The following is a 27,846-nucleotide window of genomic DNA, read 5'->3' as shown; positions in this document are numbered from 1 at the left end:
TTAGAATTCAAATTTCAGGTAATGAAAGGCCTGCAGAGGAAATAATAGCCTTATGAGTGATGTCTCAGCAACCTGCTTAGGAAAAGTACCTGTCTTCTCTAAAATGGGGGACCTGAATTCTTATTTTACACAGTCTTGCCATACTTTTAAGCCAACAGAACAGAGATCTTAGTTTGTTGTTTGTACTCCAAGTTTCCATTTCCCAACACGTAAGGTGCAAAATAATAAAACGTTAGGTTTGTCATGCCCTTTGAAGTAAGTAGATAAGCATGACCCTTCAGTGTTAGAGGAGAAACAGCCTACATCTCAAATATGTAGTACAGTGGCTTTAACCCGGTAGAATATTACTAATTTTAGACAAACATCTGTAATTCTAAGGGAACATAATTCCAATGTTTAAGTCAGTGTTTGGCTCGTTGTTACTGATACGTAGTTACTAGCATAGAAATCCATTATCCTGCAAGATTCATCTTCTCACTACTGCTTTAATTTTATAGGGTGGCAATCATGGTTTGTTTGGAAACAGCACAGCACAATCGAGGGGCATGCACACACCAGTGCAGCCACTAAATCCTTCCCCCAATATCCGGGCGCAAGTGCCTCCCCAATTCCTTTCTCCCCAGGTAAGGAATTTATAGCAACTGATTATTTGTAAAAGTAGAGCTACAGCCTTCAGAACGCATCGAGGTTACTTATACACCTGTCTTTAACATCAAGTTGAGACTAAGACATGGAAAAAACAAATAAGATAAAACCATTAAAATTCATAGTGAAAGTACTTCAAACTCAGTGCAGAAGGATTGGCATTCTATCTTATTCCAAGGCAGTTGATGGTAAATGCTCGCTACCAGTATTTTTAAACCTCAAAAGTGGATTTGGGAATCCTGTGTTTTACATAGGCTTTGGCAAAGTATGTTAAAAAGAACGAATAAACGTGAAAGCTTGAAGTGTTTCTGAAGTGTGACAGGTTGCTTAATTTTTTTAAATAGTGTTGTCCTGTGCTTCCTGTCCCCCCCAAAACAGAGGTTGGATGAAGGGCTACATGTTACATTTATGTTGCCGAGGTTAATCTTAAGACCTCGGGGTCTCCAAATGTACAAATTCACCTTTTGCTTTAGGCTTGGAGAACAATTCTTGAGATTCTCTTGAATTGTACTTATGTAACTCTCAAATAATACAGGGAGAAATGGGGGGATTCTTCTCCACCTACTCCTGTCTTTTACTATATCTTATTCAGTGTACAAAGAGATTAACTCTTTCTGTGAGGCACTGTTTCTTTGCTCTGGTGACTGCCTCAAAGCCTTTCTTTTCCCTTGTCAAGCAGTACGTTTTTAATGTGATAATGCAGTGCTGTGATTACTGGTTAGCTGCAGATATATCAGCATTTAAATTTTGTGCAGTCTCCTGCACCTGATTGGCTGGGGGAGGAGCCTTTGTGTGTATGTCTGCATCCACAAATGTAATACTGTATACTGTCAACCAAGTGAGGTATTCACTCTGCCCAAGTTATAGATTTTGCATGTTTAAATGTGATGTGTTAATGAATCTGTAATGTCTTTCCCAGAACACCATTGAAGATGGGTGTCATACTTGTTCCTCTATAGAAATACTTCTACTCATCTTCTCCTCATAGCAATGCATTCAGGATATGTAACTGGTTTCCATGCAGGTTTCGGCCTCCATGCTCAAACAGTTTCCCAACAGTGGCTTGAATCCTGGTCTTTTCAATATGGGCCCCCAGCTTTCTCCACAACAGATTGCCATGCTGAGCCAGCTTCCACAGATTCCCCAGTTTCAATTAGTAAGTAGCTAGTAATCTTGTGAGACAAGACTGTTTACAAACTGTCTGCTGAAAGAGTTTTCTTTTTATGCTTATTCTAATTCTGTTTTATTTTACTGGTGTTATTTTTGTACAAGTATTCCCTATTTGCTGTATGGGGTAGTAAAGCCCTGCTAGAAGGCAGCAGATAAACCAAATAGGCCCTTGTTCTTGTACAGAAAGCAGCTGCTTGTTGATTTTTTTAATGAAATTTTCTTCTGCCTTGTAGTCATAGTGATGGTAATAAAGCAGGTACTAGTAATTCTGTTGCACGATGTTAAGTTAGAAACAAGTGAAGGATGTGGTATTCTTCCAATGTGTTCATTGTCATTTTATTCGAGTGAGTGGAATGAGAAGCAGTTTACCAAAGTTCTGATCAAGGCATATGCTAGTGAATAGCTCCCAGCAATTATATTTCACTTGATGAGCTCTGTATTTTCACTCTTCCCACTCCCACTTACCTTGTAGGCATGTCAGCTCCTCCTTCAGCAGCAGCAGCAGCAACAGCTGTTACAGAGCCAGAGAAAGTTATCTCAAGCTGTGCGACAACAGCAGGAGCAACAGGTGTGTGGCACTGTTTTTGTCAGTTGTGAAGTATGAAATGTGCTGAGGAAATGCAGTCTGCAAGTAGAGATGGTACTGACTTTAGTAATGTCATCTGCTCCCTTCATATTGCACTTTCTGGAGAGCAGGGTCTTTTGGATCTCTTAAGTCGCTGTTTCTCCATGTTTACTGAAATTCTGTGTTACAGCATAGCATAAATGAACCTTGGGTGTTTTCTTTCTTTGCAGATTGCTCGTATGGTGAGTGCTCTCCAGCAGCAGCAGCAGAGGCAGCCTGGCATGAAGCATTCACCATCCCACCCTGTTGGGCCTAAGCCACATTTGGACAGCATGGTACCCAATCCTCTGAATGTGGGTCTCTCAGATTTACAGACCAAAGGGCAAATACCTGGATACAGTTCAGGTGGTAAGTGCTCTGTGGAAGGAGATTTGTTGCATTGCCTGTAGCTTCCATATTATTAATATGGTAATTATGTTAGTCCCTTATGTCTGAAAAACGAGTAATTTATATATAAGCATTGGAGTGAAGGTTGTGACAAATGTCACCTTTGAATCAAATTGTGTTACTTTTCATTACATGGGAAGAAAACAAACCTAAAAAGGAAGCATATCTTGGTATACTGACCTAACACACTTATTTGGGAGACGCCCCTTTACCATACCCTTAGCTGTTGTTGATTTTTTTACCTTTCTTATGATCACAGTGGCTCCCAGTTGAAAGACACTTAAAGCAGCAAATGACAATGGAGTTTTGTTTGTTTGTTTCACAGGCTTTGGCTCAAGTGGCATGGATTATGGCATGGTGGGAGGGAAAGAGGCTGGAACAGAATCCCGCTTTAAGCAGTGGACTATGATGGAAGGGCTGCCCTCTGTGGCTTCACAAGATGCCAATATGCACAAAAATGGTGAGAAGGGGAATTCTGGGAATGCTTTCATAGGATCATCTTGCCAGAAGTGAAATAGCTTAGATGAAACCATGTCTTGCATCACCAGGACGCATCTTAAATATTTTTGTTTTAGTATATCATACTCCTAAAGATCCCAGTCTTTCCTGAGTGTAAATGTGTGTTTTTAATGCTTCAGGTGCAATAGTGCCGCCTGGAAAGGCTCGCGGAGGATCGCCCTACAACCAGTTTGACATAATCCAGGGCGACCCACTCGGCAGCCATGCAGGCCCTGCTGGTGATAGTTGGTTACCTGCCAAATCTCCACCAACAAACAAGATTGGAAGTAAATCCAGCAATGCCAGCTGGCCTCCAGGTATTACATAAGGGCAGGGGTTATGTCCTTGCTTTAGGATAGATGTGCTGGACCTTTCCTCATCATACTTAGTTAAATAACCGTTGCAAAGAGTGTACTTGTGTGGCTTGGACTATCTTGTTTTTGAAATTTCTTGCACATTAAGTTAGAACATAAATACTGAATTTCCAGTAAAAAAATGCTGGGCAAAATATGAAGTAACTGCTGAACTGCCTGAAGAGTGTTTGGTTTTTGTTAGGTGAACTCATATCTTCTGTGGTTTTGTGACATTTACTGAAATTTTCATGAAAACATGTGTTCATAGAATACACAACACCATCTCCCTTCTTTTGTACTGATTCTTTATTTCTGCTGTGTTAGGCTAACACAGAGTGTAAAAATTCTTATTGATAGTGTGGAATCAGAAAGAAAAAGACATGAAGTAGGGTTTTTTTTGATGGTGGAAACATCACACTGTTGTGGTTTCTTTGTTCGTGTTGCATAGAGGGTAGAAGAGTATTGCAATGCTTCAGTTTTGCTTAGGAATCTTGTGGCTTGAGTAGAAGTCTCTTGCTTTTGGGATGACAGGCTGTAGCACATTTCTTAAAATCTACATGACTGTAGATTTCTAGTTTCACTGGCAGAATTCTGTTTCTGCTAGAAAACTCTCTAGGAAAAGTACATATCTACTTGAATACATGCATAATTTTCTGTATAAAACATTCATTTAAACACAGAGTGGTGCATTTGAATTTGCACAGATTAATCACTGATGCTGTTCAGCAAATAGCGGATGCTGTAATTTTTTTCTTGTCTGGAAGATAGTTACATTCCAGGAAAACATTACCAACTGCAAACCCTCAAGCATGAAAAAGTAAAAGTCCAGGTACATCTCTTGGATAAAGCAGTTGCACAGATTTTGCATCAGAAAGCCTAGGAATCTGTTTGACAGAAACAACTGCAGGAAACCTAGAAAATATAGTTGAAGATTTTTATGAGGGAAATCCTCAGTGTAAAACTTCACCAAGAAAATATTTACTATTAAATCTAAAGAATTAGTTATCTCAAAAACATCTGCATATCCATGAATTTTCCTTCTGCTCACTGCTCTCTGTACAGGTGGATTTGTGTTACACTTCTGTCAGCCTGGTTGTTAAGTACAGAGCTTTTTTGGACTGGAGTTGCTGTTCATAATGCCAGAAACTCCCAAAATGTAATCTTTTATCAGACCTCCCTCACAGACTCATTGTTGCTGAACTTGTTTCCTTAGTCACCATTCCCCTGTATCATAATGAGGAGGACAGAACTGCTTGAAATGTTACAAGAGACATGTGAGGATCAGCTCTTCCATGTTTCCAAGTTTTGGAGCAGCCACGGGCTTTAGCATGATTCTTGGTACCAAAACTGATAAAGAAGTGAGGAGCTGGATAGCTACTCTTAGCCTCTTGTTGATACCATAGAGCTTCTGTAGTCCCAAATGTCAGTGATAAGTAAAATTTTTTGTTGCCGACTGCCTCACCACGGTGAGAGGATAAGTGTAGTTCACAAATTCTGGGTATAAACTTCCACTGAGATCCTCAATACCATCACTAATTTCTTGTGTGAGTAACCCAAGACTGATTGCAGGTGTCATGTAACAGATCCTGGGTTTTGGCATGTGGCATTTATTCAGTTATTGCTGTACTGCTGTTCCACTCCTGTGAGATCCATAGGCTGCTGGGACAAGTTACTGTTCCATAACCATCAGCCAATTGAGCTGTGTCATAGTCTGTCTACCTTGTGGACTTCATTGAGAAGGAAAACTGATATCATGATCTATCATTATCTTCACCACTGATGAAGAATGAAGACCTGAAATGACTTTACACTCTAGGTCCTTCTCTGCAAGCTGGTAGGTGAGGTTCATTGCCAGTTCCTGGCATGAAGATAGAATTCTTCCTCCCAGTGCTGGAAAACAAGATGTTAACAAAAAAGAGTTTACAAGAGAAAATCTCTTGAAATAGGTGCATTTTTCCTTTGAATGAAAACAGTGGTCACTCAGCATTCACCCTGACTACACCTTTCGCGTTTTCCTCCTAAATGCCATCTGCTGCAGAAATTCTGCCATTCAAGAGAGCAGTATTGTTCAGCACAAAGATAAATGAAGTGGTCCCCAGTCAAACTGATATCACTGCTGGAGGTGAGAGCAAGTTTTGCTGCATTGGTGAGAACTATGTGTTTTGGTTATGTTGCACAGACTTTGCATACTTAGGTAATACTAGACCATAATTTTCCCATCCAAGATCAGTCATACTTCAGGCAAACTGGCCTGGATGTGTCTGTCATGGTTTTCACAATAATCTCATGTTTGAATTTTTTGAGAGAACCTCTCAAATATCAGTGGAGAAATGCATCTCATGTCTTCTTTACTGTCTAGAAATAAAAGAGCATGTCTGTAGACAGGATCTGGTGAATGTGCATGATAATAACTATCAGCCCCAAAGGAAAGTTTGGAAATTTGTCAGTATGCTGAAGTTCAAGGAAATGCTTTTCCAGACCAGAGTTACACTGATGAGTGAATGTGTTCATAAACAATAATATGCCTGATCCTTGGAGCCTTGTTTGTATATTCATTAACCTTTTGATGAGAGCTTACTGTGCACTCAGCTTTCAGTCTCACCAATTCTCAGAATCTTTACAGAAAACTTGGACTTCTTTTTTTTCAGGTTCTAGCCTGTATTCATGGATTCTTTGTCTCAGAACAGAGAAGGTATTTTGAGTAGACCCAAGAGCTGTATTGCTTCTTCTTTAACAATGACGTGGTCCTGCTTGTCAGGGAAGGACAGTATTTTGGCAGTAGCTGAGCAGAGCATTTCCTTGATGCAGTGTTGATTCCTCATAGTGTTAGAAGTGTTGATACCTGGATTCTTTTGTTGAGTTACTGAAGACTGGGAGATGTAAATGATGTTCATAAAGTCATGAAAGTGATGTTTATAAATTCATGATGGCAGTGAACAAGATAAATTCAGAATTGTAATTCTGTGACTCCTGCAATGCTAGAACAGTGGTGCAAATGCTGGATTTAAGAGAATGTAAATTTTAAATAGATGGGAGCTTTTTTCCATCAGGAGTGGTGCACTTCTGGGTCGTGTTGCTTTCAGAGCTTCTTGAGACATGGTACTAGCCAACTGAAACAGTGATTGGATAAACTGATGGAAAAACAATTTCACAAGCTGGTGCTAGCAGATGGTGGGTATGTCTGTTATCTTAGGATGACTGTAGACGCTGGGAGAGTGTGAGGCTAGTAGTCCTCAGATCGTGGCCAGGTTTGTGTTCTGTCCCTTGATGGTATTTCTCCTACTACTGTTCACAAAATACTGGAATAGAAGGACCACAGTTCTTCACCCACTGAATCTTCTCTCAGATTCTCCTATGCATTATCGCAGTGTAATACTGCCCTTATTATGGCAATTGCTTGAACCACTAGTATCATATTTTCTTCCATATGTCTGTGAAAGTCTTGATAATACTTCTTGGTTACAGAGGTGACTGAAATGAACCCTTCCATGCCAGATTCATCCACATGGCTTCATTCTAGAGAGTGCATCTTGGATCCTGCTTTTAATAATGGATCTTTGATTACAATGAAATATTCTACTATTGATTATTGCAGAAATTCAGGTTGGGAATTCTGTATTCTGGACTTGTATCTGCAAGGGATGAATCTGCCACCTTGGCATTCTTTTCACACACAAATTGTCACACTATATGAAGCTTCTTTACTTGTGTTTGTCACTTTTACTTTTGCACCGCTGCTTCCAGAACTGACCAGGGCACTTTATTTATTGAAGGAACCAACTTACTGATCTTTCTTACAGTAACTGGAGTCTTTGTGTGTTCATATTTAATATAATTCATCCTATTGTCTTAAAATTCTGGCATGCCTGGAGCTGTAGTTCAAACTAAAGCATGAGAAGTATATCCCCTCTCATTGGGAAGCATGAAGAATGTCAATGAGTGCATACATTACTTTTACTACAAGGCATCTCACCTCAGAATTGATAGGTAATGTATAAAGTGTGTGTACCTACAGTGTGATGTGTCAGATGTGTTTACAGACCCATAAGGTAGGTAGTCTTTCCTTGAGAGAGGCTTCTGCACACACGCAAAGTATGTGTACAGGATCTAACCTTGCATATCTTACATAGGATGCATTAAAACTATTGAAACCTCATCTGAATGTAGCAAAGCAGAAGCACTTAAAGGCATACTGGATGCACTTGTGCCAGTTTTTTGCAGTGTGGAGTTGTATTCAGACATCAGAGCTAGTGCTGTGGGAGGAATTGTGAAATAGATGACAATTCTAAAATGTAGTCTTCTTTTTTCCCCTGAGGAACATTACCCTCCCAAAATACTTTCAGCAATTACTTCTAGTAACTGACATTTCCATGATTGCATCTAATTCCTTTTTCTCTCCTGTCCCAGAGTTCCAACCAGGAGTGCCATGGAAAGGTATACAAAACATTGACCCTGAATCTGACCCCTATGTGACCCCTGGAAGTGTGCTGGGGGGGACAGCCACATCTCCCATTGTAGATACTGACCACCAACTTCTGCGGGACAACACCACAGGTAAAACAGCAAACACCTGCTTTGTGATGATCAAAGTCACTCTGATACTCGGGCTTATCGCAATGTTCAGTCGTAGCACGCAAACAGTCTGTTGCATTTGCCTGAGAAGGAAGCTCTGTGCCCTTTGCACCGTGGCTGCCATCACCTGAAAGCTTGGCATTGCCATAGTAGTGGCTCTCTTGAGGTTTAATGGTGTTACAGCAATTCTGTGAACTTGGTCTCCTCTTTCTCTCTTCTCTTTGATAGGGTCTAATTCTTCCCTCAACACCTCGCTGCCTTCACCTGGTGCCTGGCCCTACAGTGCCTCTGACAATTCCTTCACCAACGTTCATAGCACTTCAGGTATGCATGCTCTGAAACTTACCCAGGAAAAGCATTTTTCACTTAGCAATAGTTTGTGGTTGTCCCACTTAAAGTATTTAGTCCATCATGTGCAACAGTGGCTTGGGAAGACAAGCACCCTAACTCTGAACATACCCCACCTCCCACCATAACTCTGAACATACCCCACCTCCCTCTTCTTCCCCCAGCCTTTATATGCTGAGCATGGTTCCATGTGGTATGGAATATCCCTTTGCACAGTTGGGGTCAGCTGTCCTGGCTATGTTTCCTCCCAACTTCTTGTGCACCCCTATCCCTCCTGCTGGTGGGAGGATGTGAGAAACAGAAAAGGTCTTGATACTATGAAGGCACTGCTAGGCAGTGTAACTAAATTATCTGTATAATCAACAGTTTTCAGCAGAAATCCAAAACATAGCCCCATACCAGGTGCTATGAAGAAAATTGACTGTACCCCAGCCAAAACCAGTATATTATGCCCATAAAGAGCAGTAGGAACCAGCAGGTGCAAAAAGAAAGATAAAACAGTGCATGTACAATTTATTGACATGTCGTAATTTTTAAAATATACCTGCTTTTGTATGTATTGATAATGGTGAGTGATTTTATTTATTTTGACTTTAGAACAGGGGAGTGCTGTGAAAGGAATGTTTTAGCCTTGCCTTTTATATCACTCATCATTCCCTAAAATCTGGACAATGAGGATGTTTAGTCCTTTGGCTTTTGATGGTTGGCTTGTAAATATAAACATAAATACCTGTCTTAGGTCCTTCGTAAGAAGGCCTCCAAAGCTTTCTGGTATAAAATTGTTTCTGCACACACTTCTAAGTAAAATGCTGGAAATACGTGCTCCAGATGAACCATTTGGATTTTAAGCTTCTTGCAAATGTCAGAGCTTTTTCTTGAAGACATCATTGTCTTGACAATTGCGAATAGCAAAGGTGATGAACAGAGCTGAGAACTACATCTGGCCTGAACTTTGGGTTTTTTTCATCATACTGAATAAAACCTGTGCTCAGGTGTTACCTCAGCGTCTTCACAAAATGTGTGGAAAGTACTTTTAAGAAAAACTGAGTTCCTGACACCAGTTTGTGAGGTGACTTTGGTTTGAAGCAGTATCTGAATGCAGCATTCTAATGACATAGAAGATTCCCCTGTTACAGCCTGAGAATTCACCTGTCTCTAAAGCAGAGTCTAATAAAAGCAGATTTTTAAGCACTTAAATATACTATCATAGGTTAGTGCTTGAAACCTGCTTGCTGCTGACTGTTACTGTGTCATGGAAATACAGAGATCCAGCTGTAAATTGAAGCATACTTGTACATGCTGAAAGCTTTGTGGTCTTGTTTACAGATGTGTTATTTTATGATGCCCTGGCATATTGTAAATCTGTATCTTTTCACTTTGTTTTAAATCCGTCATTCACCCCTGTCAGTTGGTGACTGGAGTTAAACATATATTTGCACACACATACATGAGAGTTATGATTAAGGTAATGTCTGACACAACCTTTTCCCCCCAGATAGCCATGTCTGTGTTGGCTGGTTCTCATTGCAGGACAATGAGGAATTTTCAAGGAATTTTGACTTTTGAAAGGTCTCTTGGTGTTAGAAATTGTGGGAGAACTTACAAGTCTGCCTTTTAAAAAAAATGGTTTAGGCAGAGCTCCCAAGTATTCATGACCGATAGTAGTGTTTTGAGGAAGGCTTTTATTTTTGTCTTTTATTGCATTTCTTTATAAAGTGTTCTTTAAGTGTGTTAAAGATATCCACTGTTGGTCTTCAAATAGGCGTCTGGTAATGCTTTCTTAGTAAAAATATGCTCTCTCAAGATTGTTTAAAAGTGCAGCTGCCACACAGCTAAGTGCCCTTCTTTATGTGTTACTGCTGTGTCAACACTGTGTGAGATTTGTGATTCACAAGAAAGCTTTGATCTTGTACAGAGGACATCTTTAGGAGGTAACATTAGCTTAGTAGACCAAGAATGGTGAATGCTCCTTTCAGTTCTCTGCGGATTTTTTTACTTGAAGAAGGTCATTAAAGGTCAGTAGTGCCCAAACGTGTAAGAAATTCTTGGATTGTCATATGAAATGTAGTGTGGACATAAAAGTTGTTGTTCATCTGATTAGTGATGGAACACTTTGCAGTCAGCTACATTATCATAAATGATCTGGGTATATGATTTTTTGTTTGTCAGCATATATAAAATAAGCAAAGATTAACTAATGGGTTTTTTTGGTATGATAAATTAACTATAGTGTGGTTTTGTGCTTCATGCTTGTCTCCAGTATAAATGCAGTCAAAAGGTTTACTGTGATAGGACAGTACTTAATCTCATCAGTTTCTCTAATACATATAATTTCTTTATTCTTCTAGCAAAATTCAGTGATTACAAATCAACATGGTCCCCAGATCCCATAGGACACAATCCCACTCATCTCTCCAACAAGATGTGGAAAAACCATATTTCCTCAAGGAACACTACAGGGCTGCCCCGCCCACCCCCTGGCCTGACCAACCCCAAACCATCATCTCCATGGAACAGCACAGCACCCCGATCGGTCAGGGGCTGGGGGGCACAGGACTCAAGGCTTGGCTCTGGTGAGAACAACCAGCTCACAGCACCACTGATCAGACCTGGGCACTGTATGTTTTGTAGCACCAGTGGTTTGGAGGAAAGAAAGTTGCGGTTGTCTGGTAAAAGGATAAAAGAGAGCTCTTTCTTGGAAAAATGGAAATTTGCTGGCAGTAATTGGGGCAGGTGGGGGGTGGAATCCCAGGTCCTGCTGCAGGGAGTAAGTGAAGAAGGGCTGAAAGCTGTCAGAAATTACCTGCTGCATGGGGCCTTTCAAGACTAGATGCATGCTGTGAGTGGGAAACTCCTCAAAGATAAACTCTAGTAAAATGAATCTTGATGTGGAAAGTGAGAAAAGACGTAGTTTTGTTTCCAGGACTGAAGATTAGAGTTTCCTGTTTTAACAGGGCCAATAATGCTGTTTTTTCTGAAAGACCTAACTGTAAAGAAACATGGTTTTTCTTTGTATCAAATCTGTCTTGATTGCTTTGTCTTAAAATTTGCAGCATCTACTTGGAGTGACGGTGGCTCAGTTCGTCCTAGCTACTGGCTGGTTCTTCACAATCTCACTCCACAGGTATTTTCTGTGGTTGTTTCTGGCAACTTGTTTGCTTTAGCAAGGATTTGTGAATTCTTCAGTTGTTTCTCTTTGAGTAAAATCTGACAAAATCAGATTTGTCAGCATATGTAACATATTTCTACTAACTGAACTGCAGTCTGACTGGTTTTTCTGTTGTAATCTCTTCAGCTAACTTTAAGATGTTCAGGTTTTGCTATGTGACTGTTAAAACATTTCTTTACTTAAGAGTTATAAAAATCACTGAACAGAAAAATTTTTCTTCGAAGGGAGGGTAAATTTCATTACTATAATGTGGAATGGTTTATAGCTGTTCTTTGGGATGTTGTCAGTAAGAAGTTTGATGTAACTGCCAGTTTTCACTTCAGTGTTTCCATAGTGAAACCGCAGAATTTTTCCAGCATTCCTGCCAAAACCAGTCTTGTTAGGTTATTTCTGCAAGTATTCTCAAAGCCTGCTGCCATTCAGAATGAATTCCGTGGAGGTCCTGGTTTCAGCATTCCCAATTAGTCCTGTATTCAAGGGCTAGGAAAAGCCTATATGATTATCAGCAGCACCCTGAGGTCTAGACAGAGAGTCCCCTGTTCAGCAGGATAATTTACCATACTTCTCCAGTCTGAAAAAAAAAGGTTGATGTGAAAGGAAAAATGGAGGTCTCCGTCAGATCACCCAAAATGGGGAACTGTGCTCCTTTCACAGAAAAGATTGTTTTCCTTGATGTGAAGGAAGAAGTGGTGTGATGAAAAAGCACAGTTTTAAGTCTGGCTTGTGTAAAGTACTTAAATGCTGCTTTAGGAATTATTTAATGGAGGAAGACTATATTTTGGAGGCATTTAAGTTAGTAGGAAAGAGAAACAGATCATAATTGTCTCATCACAGATTCTCTCTTTATTGTGGGTCAGTGCACTAGAGAGAAGGAAGTGTAAAGGTTCAGATGGATTCATAGACTTAGGGAATGGTTAGGCTTGGAAGGAACAACATGTTTGTTTCAAGATTCTCTGTTTTGACCATATTTGTATCCCCACACAACTTCCTTTTCCCTCATTTGAAGCTGTTTCATAAAATAGAGGGGGAAAGAGAAGGAAGAAAGTGGCACTTCTTTAAGTGTTAGCACATACAGATCCCGTTCACGTGTGCATGTTCCTGTGGCACACCAAGAATGGAATCTGTCTGTTCACAGCACCTGGGAGAGCAGCTGTTACTGGAGGTAAGTAACAAGCTGTTACTGCTGCGGAAGGAATGTAGGCAACAGCTGCTGTGAAAACATTAGTTGAGACAGAATGGACTTTGGTGGGTTTGGCAGGAAGATCACTGACTCTTTTCTGTCATTGTTTCATAAACCACAAAGACAAAGAACCACCAAAATAAATTTAAAAAAAAATTCATTGTAGAGGTATTTCCGGTTTTGCAAAAACCTTTTACATAGAAGTTTAGCTGAATTCTAATGCAGTCAGAGAGCTGGAGACTAAGATATTCTTGTTCATTTGGTACAAATTCTGATGACTGAAGATGGTGAGAAGTACAAGTCTTATATAGTTACTGGAAAAGCTGACAGTGTAAGAAACGCAGTGAGAGAGGGAAAACTGGACTCAAGCTTTAAGTGGACAGGAAAGCTAAGTCAGATTATTCCATACTGAAGCAAACTCCATGTAACTGTGAGAAGTCAAGGCACACCAGTTCCTGTTCGAAAATCAACTTCTGCCACCTTTGCTTACTTCCCACTGCTTTCATCTGTTTTTCCTTCTGAGAGAGAATATCTTTCAATTACTGTGACAAAGTCAGGATTGATGTATGTTTGGAGAAATAGTTCCAAACATCTGTTTCATCCTAGCTGTTCTTCCTTAGATTGATGGGTCAACCTTGAGGACGATCTGCATGCAGCATGGCCCACTGCTGACATTCCATCTGAACCTGACCCAGGGCACCGCCCTCATCCGATATAACACCAAACAGGAGGCGGCCAAGGCCCAGACTGCACTGCACATGTAAGCAAGGTTTTCAGACAAAATGCTTGTGAGGGTGTGAGGGATTGGTGGTGTAAGCCCCTAAACTCAGTGAAAACTTCTGAATTGTACTAATCTCCTGAATTTCAAAGGCTTTTAGCCTGTTCTTCCTCTGTTTTGTTTGAAAGGTGTCATTATGTGCATTTACCTGCTCTTGGTGTTAACATTCAAGACCTTTGTTTAAATTCATAAAGATTTTGTTCAGGCATAACTGAATGTTGGGGCTAGGGGGTTGGGGTATTCTTGCTTTTTGGGCTTTTTTCCCCCTTATGAAATGGAAGTTCTTGTGTTTTGAGTGAGTTTCACTGTGAAGAACAGCTGAAGTTTTTCAGGTCTGCTCCATTGTAGCAAGGTAGCTGATACCTTCTTTGGTTTGTTACCATACTCCTACTAGTGTTGTTCCCATGCTTTCTGAATCCCTTGCCCTATCTTTTGAGTCTCAAATATGTTTTTTTTTCTTATGTGTCTTGCTTTGTAGGTGTGTGTTGGGAAACACTACCATCCTGGCTGAGTTTGCCACAGATGAAGAGGTTAGTCGCTTTTTGGCACAAGCTCAGCCCCCTACACCTGCAGCAACCCCGAGTGCACCCGCAGCAGGCTGGCAATCCCTGGAGACAGGACAGAACCAGACAGATCCAGTTGGACCTGCTTTGAATCTCTTTGGTGGGTCAACAGGGCTTGGGCAGTGGAGCAGTGGTGGCGGCGGCGGCAGCAGTGGGGGTGATCTCACTGGCGCTTCGTTGTGGGGTCCCCCAAACTATTCTTCAAGCTTGTGGGGGGTCCCAAGCGTAGAGGATCCACACAGAATGGGCAGCCCTGCTCCCTTACTACCTGGAGACCTTCTGGGAGGAGGGTCGGATTCAATCTGAACTTAGAACTTTCAACTCTGACCTCGTGACCTTTTTTGGAACAGCAGCAGCACTAACTTGACCTTTTCGTTTTTTTCAACTTGCAATAAATACATTTATAAAAGGAAAAAAGAAAACGGAGAAAGAAAAAAAGGTGGGTCATTGACAGACTGTCTGAGCACATAGTTGCCTCCCTTATATAACTTCAGTTTTTTTGTTTGGAATATGAATCCAAAAAGAGAACATATCACTCTTGAAATACTTGAATCGTGAACGCCAACTTAGAAAGACAATGTGAAGCAAGTACACATACCATTTAAATTTAAACAGAAAAAATTAAAAAAATTAGTTTCTAGTTTTTCACTTTTTCATGTTATACGGAAGTTGTTGCTAAGAAACATATATACTGAAAAAATAGCTTTTTAACTTTGTTTGCACTGGGTGTGTTTCCGTCCTTAGGTCTACCATGTTGGGTTGGGATAGGGGAGGGGTTCAAAAGAATAAGGGGAGGGAGGGGAAGACTTGACGGAGCCTCACTTTAAAAACAAAAACAAAAAAAAACCTAAAAAAAAATTTAAAAAGTTAAAAACCCACAAAAAAAACAAAACCGAAAAAAACAAACAAACAAAACAAAAAAACCAACACTTTGTGATTGGCTGGTTGATAAGTACCAGTGTGTTCTGGCACATGTAACTGCCCACGTGTGCTTGTTTCTGTGTGAGTGCGTGTGCACATGTTTGTGTGTGTGCATTTTTTTCTCTCTATATATAATCTTGAAACGCTGCATTGCTGATGGTCTACGGGCTGGCTGGCCATCTGCATGTCTTGATTCTGAAAGCAAGACAGGCATGGTGGAGTCCCTGTGGCTGAAGCAGAATCCAGTTGGGCTGGATTAAAATTTGTCCTTGGGTTTTTTTAAATTCATTTTAGCAGGGTGCTATCTGAAATCTGCAGATCATACGGAGTGGATAGTTGCTTCCTAGCCCTTGTTCTAACCCTGTGGTAGAGCAGAACACTGCCATATCCAAAGGATTTGGTGAGAGGGGAGACAATGTTGTCTTTTGAGTAACAGTGTCTTTATTTATGTCTGCATGTGGGGTGTTTGTACCGAATGAACCCTAGAGTGTTTGTTATATAATGCAAGCCATTTATTTCTTCCAACAAGGGGAAGAGAGGAGGAAAGAAGACATTGCCATTTTTTGTGCAGCTAGACAAATGTTCTTATTCAGTCTCTTGCCAGCTTCAGTACCTTTAAAAAAAACTAGTGTTTCTTTTCTCCCCCAAACCTAAATAAGCACCCGTACTCATTCTAGAGGAGTCCATCAAAAGCTTGAAAATCCAGCCCAACCAAATTAGCCTTTCAATTGATTTACTGCTTGTATTAAAACTGACAAAAAGCTAAATGGTGTCAGCAAAGTGCTGGCCAGCCTGCCTCATCTCCTGAAAGCACATGCAGCTAACTCCTTCCTGCGTCCTTCATGGTGAGCGTTACCTGTGCCAGGCCTTGGTGTCATTACAGCGCCAGACCATCACTGACAGAAACGTTTACTTACGAATGTTCTTAAACCAGTGTGTACTTCAAAGGTTTCCTTTTGTTTCTCTGTGTTGTGTTTTTTCCTGTGTACGTGGTTTTGCTTAGGGAGGTATATAACTAGCAAAGACTTTTTTTTAAAAAAAAGTATTGCACCTTTTTGTTTTTTGTTTTTACTTTTTTCTGTACTGTTGCTTTTTAATTTCTGTATTTAAGGAAAGGTTTGGGGTTTTTTTAGCATCAGTGTAGTAGTACTCTGGGCAGGATAGGGGTGACCTATAATCTACAGTAATAGCCAGCATGTGTGCGCTGGGAACAAAACTTTTAAGACCTGTTGTTACAAAAAGAGTTGTAGCAGACTTGAAGGAACATCCGTTGACACGAAGCAGGAAGTCTTTAGTGGGGGTGGGGCCGGGGGAAGAGGGAAGAGAGATGCCGGTACTTTTTCCATAAGTGCTAGGACTTCCACGTGGCTTTGTCCAGCTGTTCTACTAACCAAGTGCCGACATTCTGTACCAGCACATACCTGTCCATTCCAGCCCTCAGAGGGAGCAGTGCTTTTGTCACCTGGCCGAGGGGGGCAGATAGGGGAGTCTGTTTCTTCAGCGTTTTCATTGAAGGATACGACCATATCTAATCCACTGAACTCACGGGTTTGGTGGGGAGAAGCAGAAACAGATGCAAGTAATGGGGGGAGGTTGGTGCCTGAGTGTGTGTGAGTGTGAGTGTGCCTGTGGGGTGGGAGGGAAGGGCTAGGGAAGGACGTGGCTGTTGTATTTAATTCGCCCTTTCTATGTAAACCCAATGTCACAAGGAAGACTGACTGAGGGAAATGCTGCATATACACATGCCTGTAGATTTGTATGCAAAATGTTATGTGGTAAAAAAGTATGAATAGGTTTGTATTTGTTTAGTAAACTGGAGTGTGCAGCATACTCTGGCCCCTTTGGAATATATTTTCCTATCATGTCTCCTCCTTTATCTATCCCACCATGCACAAAGAAACAAAATGCTCTCCTTCAGCTCCTGCTAGCTGGCTAGTGCCCCTCATGTGCAGGCATCTGTACAGCTTTGTTTCTGCTCAAACACCAAGCACGCTCGGACATGCAGAGCAGGTTCTTAAAAGTCCTGTGCCAGCAGTACTTCCTAGTGAAGCACCTTTGGCCTGAGCAAGCCAGTATCTGTTCTGTCACATGATTTGCTATACATGCTGGTTCATTGCTGTGTTCCACCCTCACTTCTCTCTCCCAACCTGCCCTAAGGTCCCTTTTCCTGCACTTTGGGCTAGTTGAGTTCATTGCGATACTATGGTGAAAGCCGGGTGCTAGAGCCCCTCTTGTTTACAAGACATAATGAGGGATTTGAAATATTTAAAAAGAAAAGCTAAATTGTTCTTCCATTGTAAGCTTAAAGGGAAAAAAATTTAAAACGTACAAAAAAAAAAAAAAAAGACCAAAAAGTGCATATATATATTTTAGATGAAGACTAACTCTGGGAGCATTTAACAGTGTTTTTGTTTTTATTTTAACATTTTGTTTTCCTGCTTTAAATTTGCAAGCATTCTCAGGAATTCTAGGGTAGGAAGCCAGTTTTTTGAAGATGGTTTATTTAACCTTATCTTATCCTAGATAGATGGCTGTTTCTTGTTGATAAACTTTTACAAGTTCCTGAATCTTCAAAATGTTTGAAAGTTTTTACTTTAAAATAAAAATGCTAAAAAAAAAATAAAAAGAAAAAAAAAGAAAAAATCTCCAGATGTTACTGTCAAGCGAGGGATCAAGAATTTTAAAGACTTTCTAAATTAAGATACATTAAGAAAACTTCTCAATATCAGCAACAGGAATTCATTGCAATCTTAAACAAGTTGTGGGAGAAGGGTTATGATTTATAGTGCTTTGTTACTTATGCAGACATGTGCAGTTGCATGGAGAAGAGAAGTGTGTGAATGGAAATCTACTATTCCCTCTCGATTAAAACTAAACAAAAATATTCTTCCAAGCACCTTTTTAAAAGCAGAGTGAAAGTATAAATCTTATTAAAATGCAGTAGAATTTAACTGAAAGAATCCTCAGTTAGGAGGACTAGCAGGAAATACACGATGGTGCTTCTTTGAACCACTTCTAAGCAGTGCTAAAGAAAACCAGTGCTGACAGAATACTCAGTAATGAAGTAGTTTTATTAACCTGCCTTTTTCAGTACAGAAAAAAAACAATATGGAAATACTCCACGAAAGCGTACATTGAAAATCAGCTTTCCTGTTTTCAGCTATTTTGGTCAGTTTAATTCCCCACTTGGAGATTTGCTGCTTGCTTTTCTTCATCCACCCCACCTCCCAATCTTTCTGTTTCATTTTATATGAGGGAAATAGCTGTTAAACTCCTCTGTTCACCCTGTTGCTGCTGGCTGTCAGGGCTTACAGTCTCGAACTTCAGAGTTCCGTGTTGGGATGGCCAACTTGAGCCTCCCAGCTCTAAGGGTCAGGGGCTTACTCGGCCTGAAACGGCTCGGCTCAAACCACAAAAACCGCGCTAGTGCCTTGTTACATGCACCCACATGCCCTACAGTAGGGGAGGGGAGGGAAGACGAGGCAAAGTGAGGCAGTGTAGCCACTTCATGGAAATAGATGTACCCATTCTGTAAGGGAAAAAGAGCATGCCGCGTAAGCAAGTCGTGCAATGAGTTACTTAATAGTAGTTGAGGTAAGTTGTTGTTATTATTAAAAAAAGAAATCAGATGCCAAATTCTGTCTTTCTCATAGCAGTTGCCCAGTGTTTTTATGTTGTGCTGCGTGTGCATGTGAGTCTATTGAAAATAATGCATCAGTAGTAATAATAATGTGCTTTAAAAATCCTGTCATGGGCCAGTAGAAGGAGGGTTTACTTAGAAAGTTTAGGACTTCTTTTTTTGTTTTGTTTTAATGAGAGAATTTGAGTGCTTTGCCAGAAGCTGTGTTTATCAAATCAGCAGAGGCCTAAAAGAGAGGAAAACGTAGCATTTAGTCAAAAAAAAGCCAACAGACTTGACATTCACTTGGAAGTGGATTGTGACTGACTGCTGAAGGGTTGACAACTAAGTTTCAGCGGTCTGCTGGGTCCAAACCTATTGTAGTACAACAGTCTGCTCCTCATTTCCTGAATGTGCATCCTGTAAGCATTAGTGACTGTCTCCTCAGTGACAGTTTCCCTTTGTCAAAGTAACATTAATCTATTTTCCAGCTACAGTTGGCAGATCTGTATGGCTTAGTCATGGAACTCCCAGCCACTGCAAGTGGTGTCTGAGCATTGTGCTAACCAGACTCGACTGCTGGGGGCAACCCATTGCTTAATGTTTAAAAATCCTGCTACCATTTGAGCTCCTAACAGCAAAAAGGCAGCAGGAATTGATGTTAGGGTACTTCTGGGCTTTTGCAAAACTATTGCAGGGAGGGAGTCCGTGGCAGCATCTTGTTTAAACATGTTGGCAAGGTCGGGAGAAGAGGCTGGGGAAAGCACAGCCTGGAACAGGCTCTAGGCATCTCTTTCAAGATAAAAATCCAGCCACTTTGCTTACCCTACATTTTGCTACCCTAGTGTCTATCAAGCTGAGAGTTTTCAATCTGTTGGATGATTCTTTGCTCCATTTGAGGATTTCATCTTAGCAGTGACAACAAAATCTAGAAAGCAAAACAAAGTGTGGTACAGCTCAGAAACCTGTGTTTAGACTTAGGACATTTACTTCGGAATACTTGCCATCTTTTCCCACTGTTTTCATGTTTCTACCTGGATGCTTGCCCAGCAGTCTTGAGAGTGGTTATTTTGTTGGTTTGGGTTTTTTTTTAAATCATGGGGTGTCAGGTTTTTCTTTATAAACTTTTTTTTTAATTGAGTTTCACATTAAGTGGCTTTTGTAATGAGTAAGAATGTTAAGCCAAGTATGTTTTTACCTCTGCAATATAAACAGGTTGTTTTCAACAAGCTGGCTGGGATAACCACCTCAAAGATTAAATAACAATTAAGCATTTATATTAAGTTGGCCTCTTTTTTTCCTCTTCTTTTTTTTATATGAAATTTCCAAGCATTTATTCCTTAGAACTTTTGCCCTATTTTTTCTTCCTAAAAATGCTGCCACATCTTCCACTGTGTTCTAAGAGTGCATCCAAATAGTACTGTAGGTTTTTTGGGGAGAGGTTTTGGTTAGGTTGGGGTTTTTGCTTCATTCTTTATTATGTTTAACTCTTAACTTTCTGATTTTGTTTGTGCATCTTGTTTTCCTGTTGACTTTAAGAGGAGCACTGTTTGTGTATCTGAGGTATCCAAGTTTGACCTAGCCTGGTCAAGGAAATCAGCTGGATCAGGGTCAGCATAGCAGATGAGGACCTGTTGTATTTCCAGTGTGTGTTGCATACATCACCTTCACTGTTAATCATGTGACCTTCCTATCCAGTTTCTCAAGTGGATTGAAATGCAGGTTTTGTGGAGGCTGGTTAACATCTCAGGGTAATAGTCCTGACTGAGTAGAAGGTAGGGGGTTTTTCTAAAGACATAAGGTTCCCTTAACAGAAGCAGCTTTCTTAATTGTAAATATGCATGCATGCTTTGTGGGCAGGGAAGTGATACCAAGACAACTATGTTGAAAGTAAATCCAAAAAAAACCCAGTAAACAAATGCTGTTGAAGTGCAACTTTGGTCCTGAATCTGAAGCAACATATGCAGAATCTGTTGGTTTGTCTAAATTGATTTTGCACACAATATCATTTCAGTTCTGTAGATTATTTGCTTCTGTTTTGCAGTTTTAGGAACTGATACTGTTAGATCATATTGGTCATTCCCACTGTGATCAAAATACAGATATCTAAAACCCAAACTCTTTCTTTCACTTTACCTCCAGTACTAGGCTTCCACCTGTGACAGAAGGATGTTAACAGTAATGGGGAGAAATATGTTAAGTTTCCCAATGTAGACAGAGCTGGTACTCCCTGTTGTCCTGAATTCACATCCAAACCTAAACCACAAAGCAACAGTTAGGCTGTAGCAGACCTGTTGGTTGGACTAAATGACAGGAGCCAAACTGGAGATTTTTAGCAGCCTTGCTAGTTCATGTCCTTCACGATGTTTTGCATAAGCGTCCCATCACTGTAAATACCAGTGTTGCTGAATTTTACCAAAGTTCCCCTGCAGTAGATAATAGGAAACAGGTCCATTTTGTAATGACTCACCAACCAGAGCTTTGCCTACAGTAGACTTTAAAGGTCTGTCTACGTTGTTGTTAAAATTGAGTCAGGGTCCTGTTTGAAATTATTGCTCTCTATTTTGTGGTGTTATGTGACTTTAAACTTTGTGATGTAGTAACTATAGCTTCTGATCCTTGTATGAAAAGTGATTTAAGGTTTCACCTGTGCTACAAAAAGCGCCACAGCTCCTAGTGGGTTGGAGCCTCTTCTAAAACTTGTCAGGCCACGATAGATGCAGTTTTGTCTGTAGCACGCAGCAGGCAACATCTGTTTGCATCCACAGTTTGCCTGCGTGTTGCTTTTCATCGAGCTATGCAGGAAAGCTTTTCTCTAGAAGTCTCCCAGAGTCCTAGCAAGCTTCTAGCAAATCAAGTGCCCTCTGCGAAAGAGCCATTTTTGCCCTGTATGTGTGACAGTTGGGACTGGTGACATTCAGCAGTGTTCGGGTTCCTGTAAACTTTGTAGTGAGAAAGGGAGTTTTTCGACTGGACTCTGACAGCCTTTCTGTAAAGTAATACAGAGTACTCCAGGGAAAAAGAACAAAAAAAGGGAAGAATGCATTGTGCCAGCCGGCGTTAAGTATTTAAGTATTTTAGCAGCAAACATTCTTGGCTGTGGTGGGCAGAGGGGAAGAGGCTGGAGAATTTTGCATGAACACGCAGAGGAGGCTGTGTTTGGCAAGAAATGTTTGCTCGAGCGCTAAATGCTTCTTCTTGGCTATTGGTGTGTGTTGTTACATTCGCAGAACTAACTTCCTCTTTTTTTTTTTTTTATGTTTGTTTTTATTAATTGAGATGAAGTGGAAGCTCCTCCTGTTTCAGATGAAACACAACCAACCATAAGTAATCATTTTCTTCATCATTTACTGTTGAGCAGGTTGCACAGCTTGTTAGAATAGCTATTCTAGTGACATGGTTATGATATTATGTGCTTTCTTTCCCCTCCCTCTCCCTGCCAGATATGGCTTACCCTTTCTATATAAGGCGCTGTGTGGGTTTTTTTGTTTTGTTTTGGGGACATGTGGAGAAGAAGCAAAATGAAGCGAAAATGCAAGCCAAGGTAGAACAGCCTTACTTTAGGGGGTAGCCTTACAACAGAGCTTTATAGTGAGTGTGCTGTATTCCAAAATATGTAAGCCAAAAACAAACAAACAAAAAAAGCATTCATTTATGCAAAAAAAAAATTAAAAGAGGTGTTGGAAGACTTCTTTAATATGTACCTTCTAAAGGTGGAGTAAGGTCTCACCAAGTGATACGTTATTGTGATACTTCTTGCTGGGTCAGTAGGAATGGGTTGAGGTATAAGCGCTTAATGTTTCCTCCTATGTTTTTACAAGCAGTAATTTAAATGTGGTATTTATGAATGTGCCTTTGTGAGTATAGTGACTGTCTAATTGAGGAGACCGCTTGGGCTGGAGGGGAGACAGTGGTCAATTTATTCTCTCAAGAGGTCAGACGTTTGAGATTGCAGCCCACTGGTCCCCTTTTGACAAGCAGCATCATTGGCTGGTCTCTACACTGCACAATACGTATTCATATGTGGTAGAGATTGGGGTGGGGGGTGCAAAGGGATGTCATGTGATGCACAGAAGCTGTTGATAGTTCTAGGCTAGTCTGCCGTTGCAGGTTGAGTTTGTGTATGTATTATGTGGCTTCTCTTTATGTTCGTGTGCATGAGTGTGAGTGCGTGTTGCTTTGGTTTTTTTGTAAGCACTGGAAAATCGAAACACAGTGATGTTTGAGACAAATTTATACATGTAGAGAAGATGATGTTTTGTAGCTTCTGTTAAATAGTGGGTGCAGGCACACTTTTACCCTCTCTGCCCGTGTCCTGATACGTGAAACAGGAATTTATTTTTTTTTTCAACCCTTCAACTTCCAGCACACTTAACGTTGCCATTTAAATGAACAGGGTATTACACAAGAAGAAAAAAAGAGTTTTTGAAATGGTGAGGTAGAAGTGTTTAAAAGGAAAAAAATCTGAAGTAATTTTTTGTTTCTTCGAAGCTGTTTGTAGCTAAACATGGGAATCTGCAGTGTCTCCTTCCATTTGTTTTTTTTTCCCTAATAATTCACCTCTTCGTCCCACCCGAAACATGAGGTGTACAAGATCAAGAGCTGTTGTTGTAGCGCTTTGTAATTCCCACCCTGAAAAGAAACTCCAGTGGGATCCCTCAGCTCTATTCAGGAAGACAAAGAGAGGAGAGACTCTGCAGTTTTCTTTGCTTCGCTCTCATTCCTCTCTAATGGCCTTGAAATGTATTATTATGCAAATGTGAATTTTGATACTGAACTTAAGAAGAGGTTGTTTGTTCTTTTTTCAAAAAAAAAAAAAAGGTCCCATATGTGGTCAGCATTGCTTCTTTATTTTGTAAGTGAATTGTAAACTATGCATTCTGCAAAGGGGGTGTAGGGGACAAAGATACTTTGCTAAACTGTTCAGGAGTTTCTGTGTCCATGGCATATCCACTATAGTTTGGGGAAGTGGGGAAGTGATAACTTTGAAATAAGAAGGAATTGATAAGAACCTTTCTTTTGTCGGAAGCTGGCCAATAGATAACTGGGCAGAGATTTGAATAACTGATGTTGGCTGCAAAACAAAATCGGCTCTCAGCCTCGCACAGGGCAGCGAATTCAGCCACACAGTGTTAAGCCAGGGCCAAAAGGGTGAGTGGGACACCAGGTCTACCTGGGGAACTCTCTGCCACCTCCTGTGCTCTGGCCCTTGTCAAGCTCAGGAAACCCACTGCCACAGGCACTGGGGGTTTTTTTATTTACTACTCATTTTGCATTTCAGCAGTCCTCGTATTCATCCAGGATAATTGGAACATGGCTGGTCCTTGATATCTACACTGCCTTATCCCTAGAATTTTCTTTGCTGCTGTTTCTGGCACAGTTCATACAGTGAAAGCACAGCTGTGGGCACGATGGTGGAGATGGTACTTATATTCTAGTGCTGATTAAAGACCAGCTAAGAGGACTGCGTTTTTTCAATATCAGTAGCTGCCAGTGACTTAGCACTAATGTTGACAGTGTGTGAAATTTTAGGGAAAGCAGACTGATATGTTGACCAGGTCCTCTCTATTTAGAAGAAATTATCCTATTTTTACTATAAGGTGTTATCATAACAGTCATTGAAAAGGATTTACTTCCTCACATCTCCAAAATGCAGTCATTGTGAATTATGTGCATTCCTTGAAGCTTGCTGAGCTTCCAGGAAGTCTCCTTCAGAAAAACGTAGATCTCACTGCTCTCTCTGTCATTGTAATAGGGACCTTTTGACTTGACTTTTTCCTTTGTCCATGGTGAACCATGGTACCTGCATTATCCTTGGCATTATCTTAGGTGTAATATCATAAACTGAGAGATTATCCTGCCTGTATTCAGTGTTTTCATGCAGCAGTTTTATTTTTGTTGACATTCACAGTACTGTAATAAGTAATAGACTTGATGATCACTCTCGCATCTGTGCCTGCCTTGCAGATGTGATCTTATCAGGGTTCCACTCTGTCAGAATGCCTTTAAAAAAAAAAACGAAAATAAAAAAAAAAGAAAAATCAGAAGTTTAAACTCATTCACAAAAATACCTCGTGGTACATTTCCCCTTCTGATGTAACCTTTTAAATCTTAGCTTTTCTTCTAAACTTGATGGACTTTTATTTCCATCTGTTATCTCCTTTGTAAAAAGACATTTGAACTAGTGGTTTTGAGCACAGGTCTGGAAGCCTGGAACTCCTGAATTTTAACATCGGCCATTACTCTTCCCTTGCCTTGGGCAAGTCATTTAACTACTTTGCCTTTGTTTTTTCACCTGTAAAGCGGGGTTGTTAATAATACTTACCTACCTCACAGGGGTTTTGTGAGGATCAACTAGTAATGTTTGTCAAGTGCTTTAAAGAAAAAAGCATGATAGAAGTATTATGAGGTTTTCACAGCAAAATCGCTAGTTCTTTATATGTTTGCTTGTGTGGAGGGAGATAACCCTTTTTTTTTTTTTTTTTAAATCATTGAAGCCATCAGACACTCAGAAGTCAATAGAGATTCAGTTACTCATACTCCTCAGTCTTTATGCCTGTTTCCTTCTTCTTTCCTTTATATAGTTATGCCAGTGTTGCTACAGGTCACGTGTCTCCAGTACTTTTAGATAAGCTTCAAAATTGAAGTATTTTGAGCTTGCTGCTTCTTTCACCAGACCACCAAATCAGAATAAGTTTGTGTGCTTCTCCCTGCCGTTGGATGGCGGTTTTGGTAATGTTATCTTTCGAGTAGACACATCTTTTCCTGCCATCAGGAAGGGGAGGTGGTGGTGTGTAGTTCCAGAGAGGGGACTGTAAGATGAAGAACCTGGCCACTTTATGCTGCTGCTCCAGGGATAAAGGACAAAGTAGCTTTCTGTGTCCTTCCCTGCGTTAATTTCAGTGTGTTACCAGTCACACTTCAAATGCAGTGTCTCGTCTTGTCCACAGTATACAGAAGCCATCACCTGCCAATAAAACGTAGGAACAGAGAGAATGATAGTAGATGCTGCTTGTGTATATGCCTTACAGCTCTCCCAGAATGTCTCTGGGAGGGTGGTGGGGGAAGAGGTCTTCATTGGGTAAATCCCACAGCTGTCAGGGAACCTCTGCTACTTTCTCCCCTCTCAATCACATGGTCGCTGTTTCTTCTTTCTTGGATGTGCGTCTCAGGGATGTGCATGTGAGCCCATGCCTCTTGGAATTTGGCATTTGAAATGACAAGAATATGGTTTCTGTACCTGAAACCTTTCTGTCTGACACTCCCTGGTCCTCTCTGTCCTGCATTGCTCCCTGTGGCCTTAGGAACATCTCTCCACTGTTGCCCTATGCCACCCTCTCCATCTCTGCCAGTAATCAAGGTGAAGTGTATGCAGTGATTTCTGCAGAGAAAGAAGCTGAAGTGATGTGTGTGCACCTGTGGGATTTACACACATAGGTATCCTGGTTTCCTGCCACATCTGCTCTAACACCTGCAGAACATCTGATGCGCAGTGCTTTTTCTTTCTCATCTAGAAAGCAGAACAAACAGCAGTATGACTCTGATGATGGTAATTCTGTAATGTTTACTTTGAACTAAATGCTAAGTATTTTCCTCAAAGAACCAAAAAAACCCCACCTTCTAACAAAAGTAACCAAATGCAATCTTCCTGGGTGCGGAAGAGGAAAGGGGAGGAGGAAAAGCAGTGACAGGGGAGCGTTCTGATCTATTTTCATCTCCACCGCTTGGCTGGAGGTGTGAAATGCTGCTTTGAGTTCCACAAACATAAGGGATTATGTTTACAAAGGTAAATGCCTTCTACCTGTTCAGGAAACTGGCTACTGGTGGGCATCGGGAGTTTGGCAAGTTCCTCTTCATTGCAAACAAGTAATGGGAGAAGGGTGTGTCTGGAAGAGGAGTGGAGAAACAGATTCATTTCATCTAGTCTTGGTAAAATAATGACACCTTCTTCTCTCCTTATGGAATGAAGGGATGAGGTGGCAGAATAGAAAATCAATGATGTCCAATATGGCTGGATTAGAAAAGGCAGCTTTTCTACTTTGCACATAAATAGGTAACAGGAAGGTACAGCTAAAGTCCTCTTGCTGAAACACTGTCCCCAGAAGCAGACATTGTAATAATAAAAATAGTGGCTGTGTGTATATTGATGCTATTTGCAAGTTACCTGTAAGTGTTTATTTTTTTTCTTATACTTGAAATGGCTTCCTTTACTAAACTCTTACCTTAGTTCTGGTTTCTCCCCTCCTTCTATAGTGTGCAGTAAAGAAAATTACAGGACAAATGGGGAGAATGTAGAGGAGATGACACAATGTCTTGCATATCCAGGTTTCATTTTAATTTCCATCCCATATTCTCAGAAATGTTTCAACTTCCTAAGGGTTTTCCATGGACACAGAAACTCAGCACTTTAGAAGGTGCTCTTGTAAGGCTGGCTGCCCCCTTTTCCTCCTTTTCTATATTTTTATTTTACTTTTAGTATAGTGGTACTTAAGATCACTGGTTCACTTAAAAAGAAAAAAAACCAATAAAATGTTTAAACTCTACTAATGTACAAATAAGCTGAAATGTTGCATTTTATGTGTATTTTTGCCATAGCAGGTACTGTATTTCTCATGCTGGATTTAGAAAAAAAAAAAAGGAAAAAAAAAGAAAAAAAACAAACAAAAGGGTGATGTTTTATTGGAGTGTGACAAGTTAAGAGTAATAAGGAATTAAGTCGTCGTCATTTCATTGAAACTGAGAGATGGTGTAATACTTATATAAGTTTTCTGAAGGTTTTTTTTTTTGCTTTTAAACAGCTTTTCGTTTTTTGTTTTTTTGGTTTGTTTTGTTGTTTTTCTTTTTTTTTTTTTCTTTTTGAAAGATATGATTGTATTATGTGCAACTCAGTTGCTTACATTATAACTACAAACTATTTTTGGGTTCCTGGAAAAAAAAAAAGACAAAAAAAAAAAAAAGACTAATAAATGTGTTTGGCTGCTAAGCATTTAAAGCTCTTGTTTTCTGCGCGTTTTGTGT

The 27,846-nt window shown here is 40.4% G+C and overlaps 1 protein-coding gene across 14 annotated transcripts in view; it reads left to right on the top strand.

Moving 5' to 3' along the window:
• Nucleotides 1-27,820, top strand: part of TNRC6B (trinucleotide repeat containing adaptor 6B) — a 132,538-nt gene extending 104,718 nt beyond the window's left edge. For 12 of the 14 annotated variants that reach the window (XM_085048699.1, XM_085048695.1, XM_085048694.1 and 9 more), the window contains 12 exons: nucleotides 498-623; nucleotides 1,670-1,801; nucleotides 2,288-2,383; nucleotides 2,611-2,788; nucleotides 3,153-3,287; nucleotides 3,466-3,642; nucleotides 8,086-8,232; nucleotides 8,479-8,574; nucleotides 10,947-11,171; nucleotides 11,652-11,722; nucleotides 13,568-13,707; nucleotides 14,204-27,820. In XM_085048699.1, coding sequence (XP_084904825.1) covers nucleotides 498-623; nucleotides 1,670-1,801; nucleotides 2,288-2,383; nucleotides 2,611-2,788; nucleotides 3,153-3,287; nucleotides 3,466-3,642; nucleotides 8,086-8,232; nucleotides 8,479-8,574; nucleotides 10,947-11,171; nucleotides 11,652-11,722; nucleotides 13,568-13,707; nucleotides 14,204-14,594 — 1,914 coding nt within the window. In that variant the 3' untranslated portion in view covers nucleotides 14,595-27,820. Of the gene's footprint in view, nucleotides 1-497; nucleotides 624-1,669; nucleotides 1,802-2,287; nucleotides 2,384-2,610; nucleotides 2,789-3,152; nucleotides 3,288-3,465; nucleotides 3,643-5,716; nucleotides 6,066-8,085; nucleotides 8,233-8,478; nucleotides 8,575-10,946; nucleotides 11,172-11,651; nucleotides 11,723-13,567; nucleotides 13,708-14,203 lie in introns of those variants that run through there. The other 2 variants (XM_085048702.1, XM_085048704.1) reach the window with 2 other exon arrangements.
• The last annotated feature ends 26 nt before the right edge of the window (nucleotides 27,821-27,846 follow it).

The sequence above is a fragment of the Lichenostomus cassidix genome, chromosome 1Aa, assembly GCF_008360975.1.
Source record: "Lichenostomus cassidix isolate B80296 chromosome 1Aa, HeHo_3.0, whole genome shotgun sequence".
Classification (NCBI taxonomy): domain Eukaryota; kingdom Metazoa; phylum Chordata; class Aves; order Passeriformes; family Meliphagidae; genus Lichenostomus; species Lichenostomus cassidix.
Note: the sequence above shows the minus strand (reverse complement) of the source record. Positions and strands in the feature narration are given on the sequence as shown.